Source organism: Haemorhous mexicanus, chromosome 9 (genome assembly GCF_027477595.1).
Source record: "Haemorhous mexicanus isolate bHaeMex1 chromosome 9, bHaeMex1.pri, whole genome shotgun sequence".
Taxonomy (NCBI): Eukaryota; Metazoa; Chordata; class Aves; order Passeriformes; family Fringillidae; genus Haemorhous; species Haemorhous mexicanus.
This window is the reverse complement of record NC_082349.1, coordinates 11,373,699-11,389,609: the sequence shown is the minus strand read 5'-3', so window position 1 is coordinate 11,389,609 and position 15,911 is coordinate 11,373,699. Positions and strand designations below refer to the sequence as shown.

The 15,911-nt window shown below is 48.8% G+C and overlaps 1 protein-coding gene across 7 annotated transcripts in view; it reads left to right on the top strand.

Annotated features, from left to right (window-relative positions):
* SZT2 (SZT2 subunit of KICSTOR complex) overlaps window positions 1-15,911 on the top strand; it is a 53,574-nt gene that overhangs the window by 12,977 nt on the left and 24,686 nt on the right. For 5 of the 7 annotated variants that reach the window (XM_059854019.1, XM_059854017.1, XM_059854016.1 and 2 more), the window contains exons 11-32: window positions 548-677; window positions 1,910-2,052; window positions 2,625-2,777; window positions 3,126-3,240; window positions 5,776-5,981; window positions 6,340-6,564; window positions 6,999-7,077; window positions 7,398-7,495; window positions 7,746-7,914; window positions 8,404-8,518; window positions 9,007-9,120; window positions 9,606-9,806; window positions 9,928-10,040; window positions 10,566-10,707; window positions 11,223-11,381; window positions 12,034-12,238; window positions 12,449-12,561; window positions 13,022-13,280; window positions 14,618-14,783; window positions 14,868-14,960; window positions 15,141-15,222; window positions 15,349-15,630. In XM_059854019.1, the coding sequence (XP_059710002.1) occupies window positions 548-677; window positions 1,910-2,052; window positions 2,625-2,777; window positions 3,126-3,240; window positions 5,776-5,981; window positions 6,340-6,564; window positions 6,999-7,077; window positions 7,398-7,495; window positions 7,746-7,914; window positions 8,404-8,518; window positions 9,007-9,120; window positions 9,606-9,806; window positions 9,928-10,040; window positions 10,566-10,707; window positions 11,223-11,381; window positions 12,034-12,238; window positions 12,449-12,561; window positions 13,022-13,280; window positions 14,618-14,783; window positions 14,868-14,960; window positions 15,141-15,222; window positions 15,349-15,630 (3,362 nt within the window). The remainder of the gene's footprint in view (window positions 1-547; window positions 678-1,909; window positions 2,053-2,624; window positions 2,778-3,125; window positions 3,241-5,775; window positions 5,982-6,339; window positions 6,565-6,998; window positions 7,078-7,397; window positions 7,496-7,745; window positions 7,915-8,403; window positions 8,519-9,006; window positions 9,121-9,605; window positions 9,807-9,927; window positions 10,041-10,565; window positions 10,708-11,222; window positions 11,382-12,033; window positions 12,239-12,448; window positions 12,562-13,021; window positions 13,281-14,617; window positions 14,784-14,867; window positions 14,961-15,140; window positions 15,223-15,348; window positions 15,631-15,911) is intronic. The other 2 variants (XM_059854021.1, XM_059854018.1) reach the window with 1 other exon arrangement.

Below are 15,911 nucleotides of genomic sequence, written 5' to 3'. Positions count from 1 at the left end.
GCTCTGAGGAAGGGGCATGACTCATGACTGATTACAAGCTTGCTGTCTAGCCAAGGAAAAGATTTCAATTGGTCTGTGATCTAGTTTGTAAGAATGTTTCAGGGTAATGGTATTGCTGCTCCTGGATCTGGATCCTGGGATGCAAACCTTGCCTCTGACTGCCATCCCATGGAGGTCATGTGTTCTTATAGCACACCCATGCAGCTGTGCTGCACGGTCACTCTGGGAGCAGCAAACAATCACACGTGTCTCTGGGGCTGAAGTGCTTGTGGGTCACAACTTTCCTGGCCAGGGTGACTGTTACTCCAGCTATCCAGCAGATTTCTCTTCTAGCACTTCATTTCCAGTTCTGGTCATCCTCTGTATGTATGAGGCTTCTACACTGGAGCCCCTTTAACACATGGAATCACAGCAATCACACAATAAAGCTCTGGTGGTGTAGATGAGCTCCCAGGACAAAGAGTGCTGTGTGTGCAAGCCCCGTGCTGGCTGGGGCAGTAAGGGGGAGAGCATGGGCTTTTGTGGCTAACTGCCTCTTCTTTTCCAGCATCAACCAAACAGATCAGATGTTGGTACATCTGCAGTCTTTTGACACAGTCCCAGAACACTTTACCATTCCTGAGAGCACCAAGAATGGGGTGCCCCTCTTCTACATCCCCCCAGGCTCCACCACTCCGGTATGTTCCCTCTCTCTCTGTTTAATGTGGGACGGGCTGTCTCCCCTGCCTATTCTTGTACTCAGGCTTCATCTCTTGCTCATCTTGTCTTCATCTTATCCTGCTCAGTCAGAGAGTTCAGGTGTGGTGCAGTGAACATCCCATGCCATACATTTCCCCCTCTGAGACATCACCCTATGTCTTAATTGTTGCAGCTACACCTCTAAACCCAACAGCAAGTCTCCTAAGTGTGCTGTGACACCTTCTCCTGCAGTGCTGTGATGTGTGAGACTGATGGGAAGGCTGACACACTTGCTTTTGCTGTGCCTTTTCAGTGGATACCCCATAGGCACGGAGTTGCTGCTGGCTGTGCAGCCAGTGCCCTGGAGATGTAGCTCAGTACTGTCAGGTGAAGATGCATGATGTGCTGAATAATTGCTTAATAGGCTCATTGCTCTGAGCACTCATGTGGAAGGTGCAAGAGAGATACTTGTCATCTGCACAGCAGAAACTAAACAAAATATGAGCTAATAGTTTCCACTGCAAAATTCAAACTCACTGAAACTCACTAAGCAGAAGAGCCAGCATGTTATCTGTTCTCTGCTCCCAGTGTCCTTGGCATAGATGGAAGAGGACTAGCAGATCTTAAAGCTAGGGGAGCTTTACCTTCAGAGAACTATCCCTTTTATTTTATTGCTTAAGATCTCTTTTAGGTTTGCTAGTACATTTTCCCTATGTAGGGCTATGTATCCCACAGTATATCTGGAACATCCCATCTTATGGGTAACCACCACTGTATTTCTATGTCAGCAGAGTTGCTATAGTTGGTGGAATCAATGTCACCATATAAACCTATCAGAGTTGCCCAATGCCACCCATTCTGCCACCCTATTTGCCTGAGCACTTTCAGATGAGTAATCTCAGTGTTTAATTACTTTGCTGACACAAGCCATATATCCCCCTCTCAATCAGAAGGTACACCATTACATATGCTATCTTTTTCATGGTTGATTTACTTGATGCTAAGTAGTTAAATTCCTAATTAACTTGACATTTCAGGAGCCTAATTTATTTTTGCTTACGCTGTGCTGCCTGTTTCAATGTGAACACATTTACTCTGTTCAGAGGAAATTACCCAAAGCCGGGGTATGTGGCCTGCCTTCTAAGACTGCAACAGCTCAGCTGCTAGAGAAATTTTTGCTCTCTCTGGTTGGAGTACTTTGGTGCTGAATATTGTCCCATCATTTTCTCAGGTTTTATCTCTGCAGCACAGTGGATCTGACTCAAGCCATTCCCAGTTTGCCTCCTACTGGAAGCCCATCCTTTCCATGGATGCCAACTTCTGGCAGAGGTGGCTGCACATGCATCGTATAGTCGTCCTTCTGGAGCATGACACGTATGTAATGGGCAGGGCTGAGTTGTGTGCTCACTGTGGGCCAGCCTGGGGAAAGCAGAGTGTCCAGGACTTGCAGCTCTTCTGCTTGTGCCCATGGCCCAGGGAAGGGTCTCACTAGTTGGGCCTGATGGATGCTAAAGGTTTGTTTATCTGATAGGGGCAGTAGGTTGGGAAGTCATCTTTGACTGGAACAATAAATTGTTTCTCAAGTCCCTCTTGGGTTTTGATTTCCTGATTGCAGGGCCTATGGAACCTTTCATTTGGGAGCTAACCCACAGATTGCTGCTGGAAAATGTCTTTCCTGAAAGCATTGCTTTCCCGAGGCTGGTCCTAGTTGCAGAGTAATGTGAATAATAGTCATATATTGCATGGAGGGAGATAGGATGCAAGGGATGTGCTCTCAGGAGCGTGGCTCTCCCCAGTGCTTGGTTAGGGGAGGTGCTTATTCATTGGCTGCTGTGGAGGAAAAAAGGCTGATAGACCAGTCAGAGTAGGATAGATGTAGCAAAGCCTCTGTGGGTTTTGGGGGAAGAAGAGATACTGCAGCCCTGACTTTGTGTCCCACGCTGCAGGCCTGTGCCCAAGCACCTGCACACGCCGGGCAACAACGGGCGCTACAGCACCATCCAGTGCCGCATCTCGCACTCGGCGCTCACCTCCCTGCTGCGCGACTGGAGCAGCTTCGTGCTGGTGGAGGGCTACTCCTACGTCAAGCTGATCCACGGGTGAGTGCTCTGAAGCAGTGCTGTGTGGGGAGCTGGGCGTGTGGCCAGACCAAGGAGCTGGTTAGACCAGTATGTGGCTATGGGCCTGAAGCAGATGTTTACAGGAGAAGATGAGAGCCAGACAAGGGCATATGAAATCCTGCAGTTTCTGAACTGTGCCATTGTGTTCGGGTGCTGCCTGGAGGGAGAGGGAAGCCAGCTGAAGGGTTTCTGCATGCTGGAACTGATATGTGTTACTGTGAGGTTGTGTGGGCTGTTGGGCTCTGTGGAGCAGACCTCTGCTTGGTCTGGCATGTCAGAGCAGCAAGATCCATGCTGTTTCTCCTTGTCCTAATCCCTCCTCCATAGGTCTGAGGATCTTACCCCTTCCTCGTTCTATGTGGTACGAATCATCTCCAAAGCTCCCTGCATGGTTCTCCGTCTGGGCTTCCCCATTGGCACACCTGCACAGGCCAGGAACAAGGTGAGAGCTGCCTGTCTGCTTCATGGGGTGGGGGCACAGCAAGAAGTTCTGAATGTGGAAATGAGGGGTAGATCACAGACAACACTGTAGGCAGTTACCCTCTAATAAGTGTTAAGGCTTAGATGGGTTTGAATCTACTGTAACAGAAAGGGTCATTTGGGGCAAACTTTGTTTGTTAAGTCTATGAAAGATCTAAACACAAAGACTCGAAGATCAATAGAATAGCTGGTCACATGGGTGTTTTTCCAACTGCTTAATTCAGTTGTGGGGCTTGAAATGACTCAGAGGTTATCTAGTCTATCCTTCTGACCGAAGCACAATCAATACCATCTGGAAAGAACAGCAGATACTTGTCTGACTCATCTGCAAAGACCTCTATGATAGATGTACTACATGTTCCCTGGGCTATCTCTTCCAGTACGTGTATATTGAATCTATTGGGCAGGGAGGAAGTTAATAGTTAAAATGCAAACAATGCCCCACATAAGCAGTACACGGAAAGAAAAAAAATTAGTACCTAGGAAATGTTTTCAGGGTAAAAGTCTATCAGATACACTTTAATAACTTTTTTGTATCAAAATAAATGAGCTGCCCTAGTCAGATGCAAAAGGTGGAGTTACTGTGTGAACTCATTCCCCAGTTATAATGGCTGAGACGAGTCAAAGTGTTCCTAGGTAAAGCATGAGAAAGACACCCTGCTATTAAACTATGTGAACTTTTTAATATAAACAAGAGGTTTATCATTAAATCTAGATCTTTTATCTTCATGAAAGAAATCTTTGGTTTGTCTAGCTTAGCTTTAGTGTTAGAGACTAGTCTGAGGAGAAGCTAACAAACGTGGGAGGGGCCATCTCTTTCTGAGATAATGAACCCAGATAATACTAAATGTTCTGGCACTCTGGCAGATCTGCCCTTTCATGAATTTAGGGAATCCAGGACTTGGGCACTGGTTGCTGGGTCAACATGTGGGCTTGGTAATGCCAAGTGACAGGTTTTTTTGAAGAAGTTCCCTCTGGCAGGTGCAAATTAATATCTCTTTCATGAGGAAGGTATGAGACGAGCACCATACCCTGCAGCTGTGGGCAAGCTCCAGGTCATTGCAGCAGGAGCTATATGTAGATCATAAATTGTATCAGCCATAATATTTTTTTTTGCCTGCTATAGAGCTGATTAACTACTGAATGTGGAAGATGGCAGTAGAACTTAGCCTGCTTTGTTTAAGGGAAAGGGAGTTTTGTGCTGAGCAGTTCAAATTTCCAATGCTGAAGGGAAGGAAAGCACCTCATGCAGTTGACTTTTAGAAAGCTTTTTGGTGAGACTTTGCATAGGACATGACTGTAGAACTGTAGGAATGGGATGTCATAAAGCAAACTGCCTTGGGGAACAAAGGAAGGAAATTGAAAAAGTGCTCTGTTTCATTGCAGCAGAAGCTGTTTGTGATTTTCCCAATCTTTTTTCTAGTCAAAGGGTAGGGAACTCATTTGCAGAAAGGTAACATGAGCTGAGGAAATGTGCAGGTGGCACAAAGCTATTTCAACCCCTGTGCTTTGGTGACACCTAAGCAGCACAGTGGAGGCTGGAAGCCAGTATGGATAGCTGCAAAATAGTGGGATTTGGGAGCTTAAACACCATTAGTGATTCTGTGCTATCAATATGAAACCATGAAGGGGACCCAAGTGGCAGCATAGTGCCGGAAAGAACTCTGGTTTAACATTTGGGTTTGGGGACATTCCTTTCCTTGAAAAAGACATAGTAATGATGAGAAAAGTTACTGAAATAGTTAGTGTTGAGGAAGATGGAGAGCTGCTGTTCTTCTGTTTAACTACAATGGTAATAAAAATTGAAAAAAGTTGAACAAAGATCATGAAAAGAAACCTAACTAGAAATTTCAAAGAAAACACTAGGCTATTGTGGGAATCAGATGCTGGTGTGGGTTGAACTATATTCAGAGCTACTGAAAGCTCAAAAGAGTAATCAGGAAGTCATTGTGGAAGTATCTTGGAAAAAAAAAAATTCAAAAAATAGCCTAGGCTCCTGAAACCTTTTGCCATAGAGGTTTGACAAATGAACGTGGTAGTGGGGGAATACATAAGATAGAGCCAGAGCTGTTCCCACAGCTGATATGGACTAGTTTACATTTACTGTAGGCTGTTGAGGAGAGGAGGAGGGAAGAATGAGGGTGCATGCTTGGACTGCATCTGTGGAGGAGCTGGCATGCAATTATTTTTATTTTTTTTTTAAATCTGAGTTTTGCAAGGCAACTTCTTCAGCCTTGAAATAGTCTGTGGGGGGTTTTTTTTAATCTTCCTTTTGCTTTTAAAAATACTTAAAATAGGAACCAGAGAGCCTTGTGTCATCTTGATCTTGGTCTTGCTAGTGCCTCAGAAGTAAAATTGCCTTTAACTCCTGCTCTTCTCTGTATTTAAGGAGTGTTCTGTTCCTTTTGGTCAAGCTCTCATTCTAGATGCTTATTTTGAGTAGTTTATGTCTCCAGACAATGTTGATCATGTTTGCCTTTTGCTTTTGCCATGACAGATAGTGGAAGAGTTACGGGACCGAATCTTGCAGTTGCGCTTTCCCCACAGGGTCCAGAGCAAGGAGGCAACTCCAAAAGCAAAGAGGAAAATGTTGGGCAGTAGCTCTCCCTCCAAGTCCCCACCTGTGGCTGGGGCCCAGTCAGCCCTCTCAGACAGACCCTGCCTTGTTGTGCTGCACAAACCATTGGAGAAGCTGCTTATCAGGTAGGGATGGAGTACCAGACTGTCACCTTGCCCTGCAAAGTGGGAAGGAGGAAGATCTGTGGATGGTGCTGTCAGTTGTAGGATGAGAGTGCTGTGAATGAAACTGGTGCTTGTTGGGATGTGTTTGGGCTGCATGGCTGTGAGCTGCACAGACAGCAGTACCTAACTGAAATACAGTGTGGAAGTAATTTAGGTACTGCTGTCTGAGCAGGATCCTGTGCTGGGCCAGCGACGTTTTCCTGATGGAAGACACTGTCCTGGGCCCAACAAATGGATTGTGAATCCAGACAGCTCTGACTCTAAACAAAAAAAAAGGATTTTTTCCATGTCAGCATACCACACTTCTGCCCTCTCCTAGATATGAGAAGCTGCCTTCTGACTATCGAGCCCCCTTCATCCTGAACCTGGAGCACCCCCCCGTGTCTGGTCCCCTCACCATGGTGGCCAATCGCACGGCCTCCTCCACCCTGGCCTCGCTGTCCCGCTACTTCTACCACCAGCGCTGGATCTGGAGTGTCCAGTCAGGGCTGGCACCCGCTGTGCCCATCACTGCTGTGGCCCAGCTCCTTTCCACACTCACAGAGTAAGTTGCACACCTGACGGGGATCCTCTCTCCAAGCTAGTCCTGGGGGTACAGGGAAAGCAAGGTCAATCTTGCTTATTACATTTATGAGGCCTTATAATAGGTAAAGCTGCTGTGCAGAGGGTTTTGGTCCTGTATGCAGTTTCTAGAGCTACTTGGGTCAGTGTTTGATCCAGTTCTGTGGCTGTAGTTGGAGAAAATGAGAGAAAATGTTCTGGAAAACATGCAAAAGGGCAAGAGGTGTTACTGTACCAGGTGTGTGCTGATCTTCACACAGACTGTTCTGGCAGTGTCATATCTCCCCATCCTCTGTGTGCAGCTCCCTGTCTTGAGAAGGACAATGTTTTGGGGTGAAGGGTACAGTCATTCTTGCATTTAAAGCTTGCAGTATGGCTGGAGAAGTCCTGCAGGTCTGACTTCTTCTCTGTTGCAAGGGTTCGTCTGTCAGAGGGTTTCCACTTTGCATCCAGCGGGGATGGCATTATCAACATGGTGCTGGAGCTGCCCATGCAGGTGAGCTGCTGTCCTCTTGCAGACACAGTCCCTCATTGCTGGCCCTGGGGTGGATTCACCTTCCTGTGATAGATTTATCATCTGCTTCTAGCATACACTCTTGTCACGTACAGGGGGAAAGTAAAGCAGCTTGTGGGTTGGACATTTTTCTGCCTTCATCTGCATTTAGAGAGCTGCTTAGTGCTAGGGGCCTGCTGTGCTGGAGGAGTTCTTGGGGTTGGGACAGGCTTCCTCTTTTCATCACAGCTAGTGGTGCTGTGTGATGGGGCTGTGCTGTATAAGGGGGTAGGGCTAGGGCTCATGCAATGTCTCCCCTCCAGATTGATGGCTCAAGTGAGAGCAGCAGTGACAGGGAGAAGCACACCTGTGTCGTCCAATACATCCTCTTCCCACCCCACTCTACTTCCACCAAGGACAGGTGAGGCTGCTCTTCTGCTCCCAGCGGGATTGGCAGTGGAGTCACAGCTCCAGACTTTTGCAGTCAGTGTGGAAAGGAGGGAGACCTCCACCATCTGGTACAGATAACCAGTTGTCATTGATCACCAGGTTGCAGGTGGTTGCCTGCCGCTCTTGGGTTCCTGTTGCTGCTCTCAGAGCTTTGAGGGAAACTGCAGTGGGCTGCTGGCTTTGTGCCACCTCACAGGACTTTCCTTTTGACTTCCCTCCAGCTTTTCCACAGATGATGACAATGATACAGAGGTAGAGGCCATTGAAGTGGACACAGAACTGAACTTGGTCACTGAGTGCTGGGTAGAGCCACAGAGTGGCCATGTGCACAGTACTGCTGAGAACTGGAAGCACCTCCATGGCTTGCCCTACCAGAAAATCCCTAAAGCGGTGAGTCCCTGAAAGGGGAGGGGCATGGGCTCTTTTGTGGAGGGAGAAGGGTTCAGTGTAAGTGCACCACAAAACTGCAGGTAAGTACTGAGGGCCAGAAGGGATGGGAATGCTAGTCACAGAAGAGTCTGAGATTTCTAAAAGAGGAACTGGCCACTGGCCATAAAAGGTTTCTTGATTGTAGTTTAGTGGATGCAATGCTGCTTTGGGATAGCTGGAAAATACAAATTATTTTGTGAAGAATCATTCCATTAGAAGAGAGCAAGCTGGACCAGAGCAAGGACTGCAGGTAGTGCTACCAGCACTCCTCCTGAGCAAGGTGAAAACAGGCTAAAAGGCTGGTGGAGAAGGAGGGAGCAATGAGTGAGAATAGGGCAGCTCAGGGAACAGGATTATAGGTGTTCCTTCTCCTTGCTTTTAGACTCTTTTCTTCTGCATTTGTGGGTAATAATTCTGCTGCATAAACTGAGCCTTAACTGCTTACTGCAGCTGTATCCCCGGGACCTTGCGTGCATTGCCACCATGCTGACCTTCGAGTACATCAGCCAGCTGTGCCAGAACAAGGAGTGGGTCTGCCCTCCCTCAGACACCAAAGCTGCTGAAGGTGAGTTCACCATCTATGTCCTATCAAGCTTGATGGAGTGAAGAAGCAACTAGGTCTTGAATGTCTCAGGACCCATAGAAGGCAGAGCAGGTATTTTGACAACTTTGTAGACTTTGATGGCTCTGGGTCACTTTGTTGCACTTATGCTGAGTTGACAGAGAAATGGCTTCATCCTGGGAAGGCCAAAAAAGCATTGAGGCTTTCTGCCTAGGCTGGAGAGGTGACAGGGTGACCTTGCTTGAGCAGGGGGGGTTGGTCCAAGTGACCTTTCCAATATCAACCATTCTGTAATTGTGTGAGAGGAGCTGACTTCAGGAGCAGGTGGAAGATGAACTCATCTCTTCAGTGATAGGCCTGGTGTGCCTGGGCATGTGGTTTTATAGAAGTCATAAAGGGTATTAAGGAGGAGCTCCTCTGTTCTCAGTTTCAAGTCACGGTTCGTAGAGCAGTTTGTGGAATGCTGGTGGTCCTGTTCATCTCTGTTGCAGATCCAGACATGGGGCCTGGCTTTCGAGTGCATGAGATCCCATTCCAGTTCAACCTCATGAAACTCTTGCCCAGGTGCCAGCAGGTGGAAATGTTCTTTCTAATGCTGACGAAAGGTAGGTGCCTCTTCAGCACCTGCTTCTCCTTGTCCTCCCTCCATGGCTATGGACAACCTGCTTGTCTCCCTGGGCAGCAGCATGTGAGCTCTGCCATGCTTCTTTTAGTAGCTCAGTGCTGTTCTTCCCAGCTCTGCAGCCCCAGGGCTGTCCAGCTATAATGCTGCCTTTCCTGGGATGGTAATTTGTTAGAGCTGCTTTTGAAATTGTCAAACCTACGTAGTAGCTTTGTGGTGGTGGTTTCTTGTGTGTACCCCCAGCATCTCCACAACAGTTAGAGTAGCAGGGTGGGTGACTGCAGGGTAACTAATGATGCCAAAACTCCAGGGCCTCCTCAACACTATCCAAGTCAGTCTTGCAGAGGTGCTGGGGAAATTCCTGGCTATGTGGAAGTGTTGCTTTGCAAAGGGTTGTCTCCTGGGGTCCTGGGCAGGTGGTGGCTATGGAGATGCTGTCTCTGAAGCTTCCATGGTTCTGTTTTGAAGCAGAGAATGAGGAGGTGTCCAAGGACTCTTCGTTTGTGCCCAATGAAATGCTACTAAACCTCTTCCATGGCTGCCTTCAGCATGACCTCAGTGACAGGGAGATCCCCATGGCTGATGCTGATCATGTGGCTTTCATGGAGCAGGTTCTGCAACGGGATCGTGATGGCCATCAACCCCCCTTCACACTCCCTGTCATCAGAGGTAAGGACCAGGTGTGTGGCAGTAGTGACACCAGCAGCAATGAGGCTTTTCAGGAGCCTTGTTTTCAAGTCTCATCCTCAGATAGGGTGTCTCAGATTGGTTTCTCTGTGCTCCATTTCAGAAGAAACCCTAAAAGCTTCTGGGACTCTGGAGCAGCAGGATGCTTCTGCATCCTATCATCTTGTTGGCAGTAATGGCACCAGGGATATGACTGGCTCCACAAGTACTCTGCAGGTACTGCTGTGCTGCTGTCCTTCTCCTGAGCCCCCTCAGAAACCAAGGCAGCAGCTGGTAAAGAGCGGGAGAGTTAAAAGGGCTGAGAAAGGCTGAAAGGCAGCTGTTCTTGCCCACCTTTGGCTGCAGTTTAGGCTGTATCCTGTGTCTGAAGTCAGGCAGGAATCTAGAAGGTGTGTGGCTAGTTGCATTCACTCTGGGCCAAGCCTGTTACAGCAGCACTGGTACTGTGCTGCAGATTGTTCCGAAACCACGGGCACTCACTGCCTAGAGGTCAGAATCGGCCCCAGCACAGCTGGCTAAGCATCTCCTAAATGTTGTGCTGTGCTTCCTGGAGCCAGGCTGCTCTCGGAATGGTGACTTCTAGAGCCAGGCCGCTCTGAGAATGAAACCACCCTGGTCATTTCTGCACAGCACTGTGCCAGCCAGCAGGCCTGGAAGAACTTGCTCTGTGTGCTTGCTACCTGCCTCAAGGAGGGCCTGTGCCATATGCTATGAGTTATCCAACTTCTGCTCTTCCATCAGAGCCTTGGCAACACAGAGCTGCCTGAGGATGATGTGACACTGAGCGACACGTTGGGGCCCTTTCCCCCTCAATGGCGATGTTATGCCAAGCTAGTCAACCCACAGCATGTGTTCCTGACCTTCCTGCCAGCCACCTTCTCAGGTGAGGGCGTCTGTTGTGGGGAGCAAGAGGAGGCAGCAGTCCTACACCCCTCCTCAGGGAAGCAGGAAAACCAGAATCAGCTCTTGTAGGGTGGAGAGAAAATTGAATAGCAGAGTTCATGCACAGTCTTTTTGCACCACATGGCCAGGAATAGAATAGTGCCAAGTGTTGAATGTCCTGCTTTTCTCTCAGCATGTGGTGCTGCCCATATAGGGGTTTCAGGTGGGGGATGTGGTGTTGAGCTGTTTGCTAGCTGCAGCCATTTGGACTGTTTTCCCAGTGGGGTTGTTAATGGTTTAAGGAGATTGCTAATGGGATGGTCTGGGAGAGTCCCTGCCTCTGGGCATTGGCACTGCTCTGGCTTCCACTGAGCTGCTGGTGAAAGCTACTAGGCTCAGGTAAAGCTGCTTCTACACAGAAAGAGGTAGCAGGAAATCTGCTCTCTTGGGAATGTAGATTGAGAGGTTAAGCTGTTCTCACTGGACAAAGGAAGATTTTATTTCCTTTTCCTCCAGATGTACAGAAGCTGATGGCTTGTGGGTTGGATAAATCTCCAAAGGATGAGAGTCGATCTCGAGAAGATGCCATGGGACCTGTCTGTGCAGAGCGAGTCAGGGCTGAAGAGGGGGATGCTGCAGTGTCACTGCCAACCCTCAGCATAACACCAGCTCATGGTACTGACAGCACCTTGTTAAAGTATCGGTATCCTTGCTATTCTTGAGCATACTGTTGAGCAGATTAAAGCAGGAGGAGTAGCAGGCTGCTGCAGCCTGTCAGCTCCTGCCTGGCAGTCAGCAGAGTTGAGGCAAGAGGCACAGTGATGTTCATGGGGGCATGAAGGAGTGTAATGCGAGTTGGGTGCCCATGGCCTAAGGTTGATTCCTTGTGGGCAAGAAGGTTGCAGGTAAGACAGAAGCTACTAGGAATGGCAGTAGTAGTTGCCTGCACTGGAAAGTCAGTGACTCCTATCTCATGATCCAGACTGGCACTGCCAGCAGCACATTGTCTTAGCGAGAAGGGCTCAGGTCTTGAGGTGTATGGGATTTGATTGCACAGCCCCTAGGGCAGATCAGACATCCTCACAGTGATGATGAAGGGTTGTGCTGCTGCAGGAGGTCGTGGTGGTGGTGATGAGCAGTCATGGCTGTAAAGGGGATCAAGGTAGCCAAAGCACTGAGCTGAGTGAATGGGTGCTGGGTGAGGATGAGTGGTGAGAAGCTTGAAAAACCAATATCTAACTGTGGTGCTTCTGTGGGAGCTGTGATGTCTCAGACCAAGAACTAGGAACCATCAGACGCCTTTATCTTAGAATTGTCACTTTCGCAGAAGTGAGCCAGGACCCTGGGGAGCAGAGTGGCCCCTCCCGGAGAGATGTGCACATCTCCTTCTGCCGGCAGAACTCGCAGTCTGAGCTGGCCGAGTGCCGCCGCTTTCGCTGCCCCATTTACATCTACAGCTGCTCCCTGGAGCTGTTACGAGAGCAGCTCGTCAGCCCACGGGCACACCGCCCTCCTCGGGACATCTTTTTTAGGTAATGCCAACCATACTTGGTACCTAGGCAAAAAACAGAGGAGCCTCCTTGACAAGAGGCTGGCTCTAGCCCTGTCTGCTTGGCTTGGCTACTCTGCCTTCTATCAGCCACTGCCTGTGCATGTCCTAGGCTCTGCTTTACTGGCACCAGAGCCATTTACATCTAAAATGTGCTTCGCTGGTGCTAAAGGCTGTGGTTCCTCTTTTCCAGGTCCCAGTCTCTGGAACGTCCTCCAACTGCTGCCTGGCTAGACCACAAGCACAAGGAGTTGGTGACTTACTGCACACTGCTGCAGGAGCACTCCCACCAGTGCTATGTGAAAGGTGAGCAGCAGCACAGTGGGACCTGTGGCAGGGTTGGGATTGGACCCTGGATCTTCTTTTAAGAAAGCATTGTCTCACTTTCCTTGAGATCTTACTCCAAGCAAAGGGAGGAGCTGTGGGATTGATGTACCACCAGGAGGGTTTTAAAGATGCCCCTGTGCATTCCCTATGGGCCTTGCAGAGGCTGTTCTCAAACCTGTGGAGTGCTGTGAAGAAGCATGCCTTCTTTGATGCCTTCCTCTCACCTTCAGGGTGACAGATGCCATGGGCACTCTGGTGTCACCCAAGCCAGGCTAACATGTAGCATAGGTGTCCTGGCTGTCTCCTGTCTCCCAGCACCAGCACTGACTCAGCTCTCTGCTGGAACTTGGTGAAGATCCATATGTGGCCACTGCCTGATTCCTACAGCCTCACATCCTTGGGATGCCATGGGATGCTCAAGCACTGTGTTTATCTCTAGGGCTGTTCAAGAGCCTTCAGCAGTCACACAGCATCAGCTCCCAGGACCTGCTTACTGCCATGGACTACTGTGAGGAGCTGCTCCAAGAGATTGACATCACCAACTTCCTGCTGACAGTGTGCAGCCACGTCCGCTCGTTCCGAGAGAGCCACCAGCATTTCCACACACACTCCAAGGCAGCCAGCTTCCAAGTGGGCAGCATAGAGCAGGAGGAGGACCAGAGCTCTAGGGAACGAGGTGTCTTGGTCTCGGAGTCAAGGTAGGGACCCACCTCAGTCTTGCTTCTGTTCTTAGCATCGTGCCAGGAAAATCTTTTTTCAAGCAACTTTTAGTGCCTGCTAGAGGGAATGCTGTAGAGCAGAGCCATGCAGAGGAGCAGATACTTAGAGTGAGATACCCATCTCGTATGGTGTCCACCAGGACCCTCTATTTTTTGCAGTCTCTGATGACATCCATCCTTTTTTTCTCTTGTAGTCTTGGCTCATTACTGTCCCATCTGGCCTGAGCTGGAGGGCAGTTTGTCTGCAAGCCTGCAAGACTTGTTTCTGGAGAAATTATGCATCTCCTGCTGCTTGACTCATTTGAGTTTGCTGTTGACTCTGGTGTAAATGACAGCTTTGTTATCCTTTTCTAATGAATAAAGTGTCACTTTTTAAAATTAAAACTCTTGAAAAAATGCACAAGAGAAACACCAAGGCAGAACTGAAATATGCTAAACTTCTGTCCTGTTCCTTAGGGTATTTATGAGGTTTGTATCTCCTCTGAAAACTTAAGGGAGAAAAAAGTGCTGTGCCTTAGTGTCTGTCAAAGAAACACTTAGGTCCTCTGCACAGTTCCTTTATGTGAATTTACTAGCATCTTTTGGGAATTTCCAGTGCTATGTCATCTTATACTGTAAATCATTGAGGTGAGACTGTGATTTTGAAGAACTTTCAGTGTTTAAAAAGTAAGGTGACTTCAAGTGGTAGTTTCCCCAAGAAAAACTGTGGCAACATTTTTTTGTTGTTGTTGCTTATAGGACATTATGAATCACCTATCTGAATGCAAGTTGCATGAACTTTTACTGAAGAATGTATAGCTTGTAACACATTGCACCCAGATCTGCCACCTGTATCAGTAATTTGAGTACCAGGAGAATGCTTTGACCAGTCAACATCCCACTCTCCAGATTGCTTTTCCTGAGTTTTAGGGACTAATTCTGTCATGTAACTGCTGAGTGAGCATGGGCCTGAGCTTTGCTGCCCAGACACTGGGGTGCTGACATGGTGGTACTTGCTGTGAGGTGCCCTGGACTGACTGCAGGTAGTTCAGGTTGCTGCAGGCCTGTCCCTGTAGTCTGTGTCTCTATTTCCCAGGCAGGGTGTGTCATGTGGTGTACAGAGATGGCAATATGATCAGCATGGTGAAGCTACCTCAGGCCTGGCTTCAGATCAGCATCTGGGCACATGGGTGGCTGCTGGGCTGTGGAGTTGTGGGTGTTCAGATTGTGTTGACACATGTGAGGTTTGGGGAGGTGGGATACTGGCACGATGGATAGCATGTAAAACTTGTCTTGTTTCTTGATCTGCCTGTCTGACCTGTCCACAATCCTGTCAGTGCTGAAATGGAAGACTACAGTGAGCAGGACTCCCATAACATTGCCAGTCCCACAGAGGAACCAAAGAGCAGTGTGGGCACCAGCTGCTGTTCAGAATTTCCTCTCTCACTGCTGGAAATTGGACAGCCCTGCCAGGCACACCCAGACTTGCATAAAATTATCCAGGTGAGGAATGTGCAAGCCTGACCTGGCTTCAACAGGAGTGTGTAGAGTAGGATGTGTGCTTCATACTTGGGATTTCTCTTTTAGGAAAAATTCCTGGAAATTGGAAGTTTACATTTCAAGCCAGTGCCATCAAATCCTCACTATTTCTTCTACTGCCCACCATCAGCCAAGAAAGAGGTAGGCATGGGGCTGTCCTGGAGGCACCTGATCCTTGTGAAGTAGCTTTTCTTGGTGTCAAATATGGATTTGGGGCTGGCAGACCCATGAGTAGACTTAGTCCCTGGAGCTCCCATCAACACCTGATCGTGTATTGCCTGGCATGATTCTAGTTATGTGCCCTTTTTCTCTCCATCTCAGGAAGAGGCATCTCGGGAACAGGCAGACAGGAAAGGCAGCGAGGACATGGAGGGATCAGAGGCAGAAATGGCAGCTGAAGAAGGTAAAATTTGCTTGCTCTGTCTTGGAAAAGAAACTGTCTTTGGTGATGCCTTTCAGAGCTAGGTGTGTCTGGTTGGGTCTCTGGAGATGTGGACCTGGTTTGCTGACAGGGAACCTGTATCAACAGGAGCTGTCTCTGGGTGCTGCATTGCCACAGAGAGTGACCCAGAGCTGGAGGTGGAGTACCGTGAGAAGCTGGAGCACGAGTTCCCAGACACAGATTCCCTCTCAGACTCCAACACAGTGAACCAGGATGATGACTCCTTCAGCGTGCTGGGAGGGGACTCACTCAATGAGCAGGAGTTCCTGGAGCAGGAGATGCCTCCGCTCTTTGTGCACCTGACCTGCTCAGTGAAGCTGCGTAGCCAGCACAGCTCCATGCCCGTGCAGTCCCTGCCAACCTGCCTAGGTAAGAACAATTCTTGCTGGGGGGTTAAATGGTGGTAGGGCTTTTGTCAGGTACCTGCTGGGTGAGCAGCCCCTGGAACAAACATGCTGTGTCTTAAATAGCAATCTCCCTGGACCAGCCTTCACTGTAAACCGCCAGGGTTTGCCATCATCAGACAAGGGCTTTTTCACCAGGTCTCCCACTTGCTGTGGGATTGGTCATGGAAGGTTGAAAGGATCATGGAAGATGATGGTGGCCATCTTGAGCCTGTCCAGGTGTGTGTGACAGCCACCTCTTGCAGT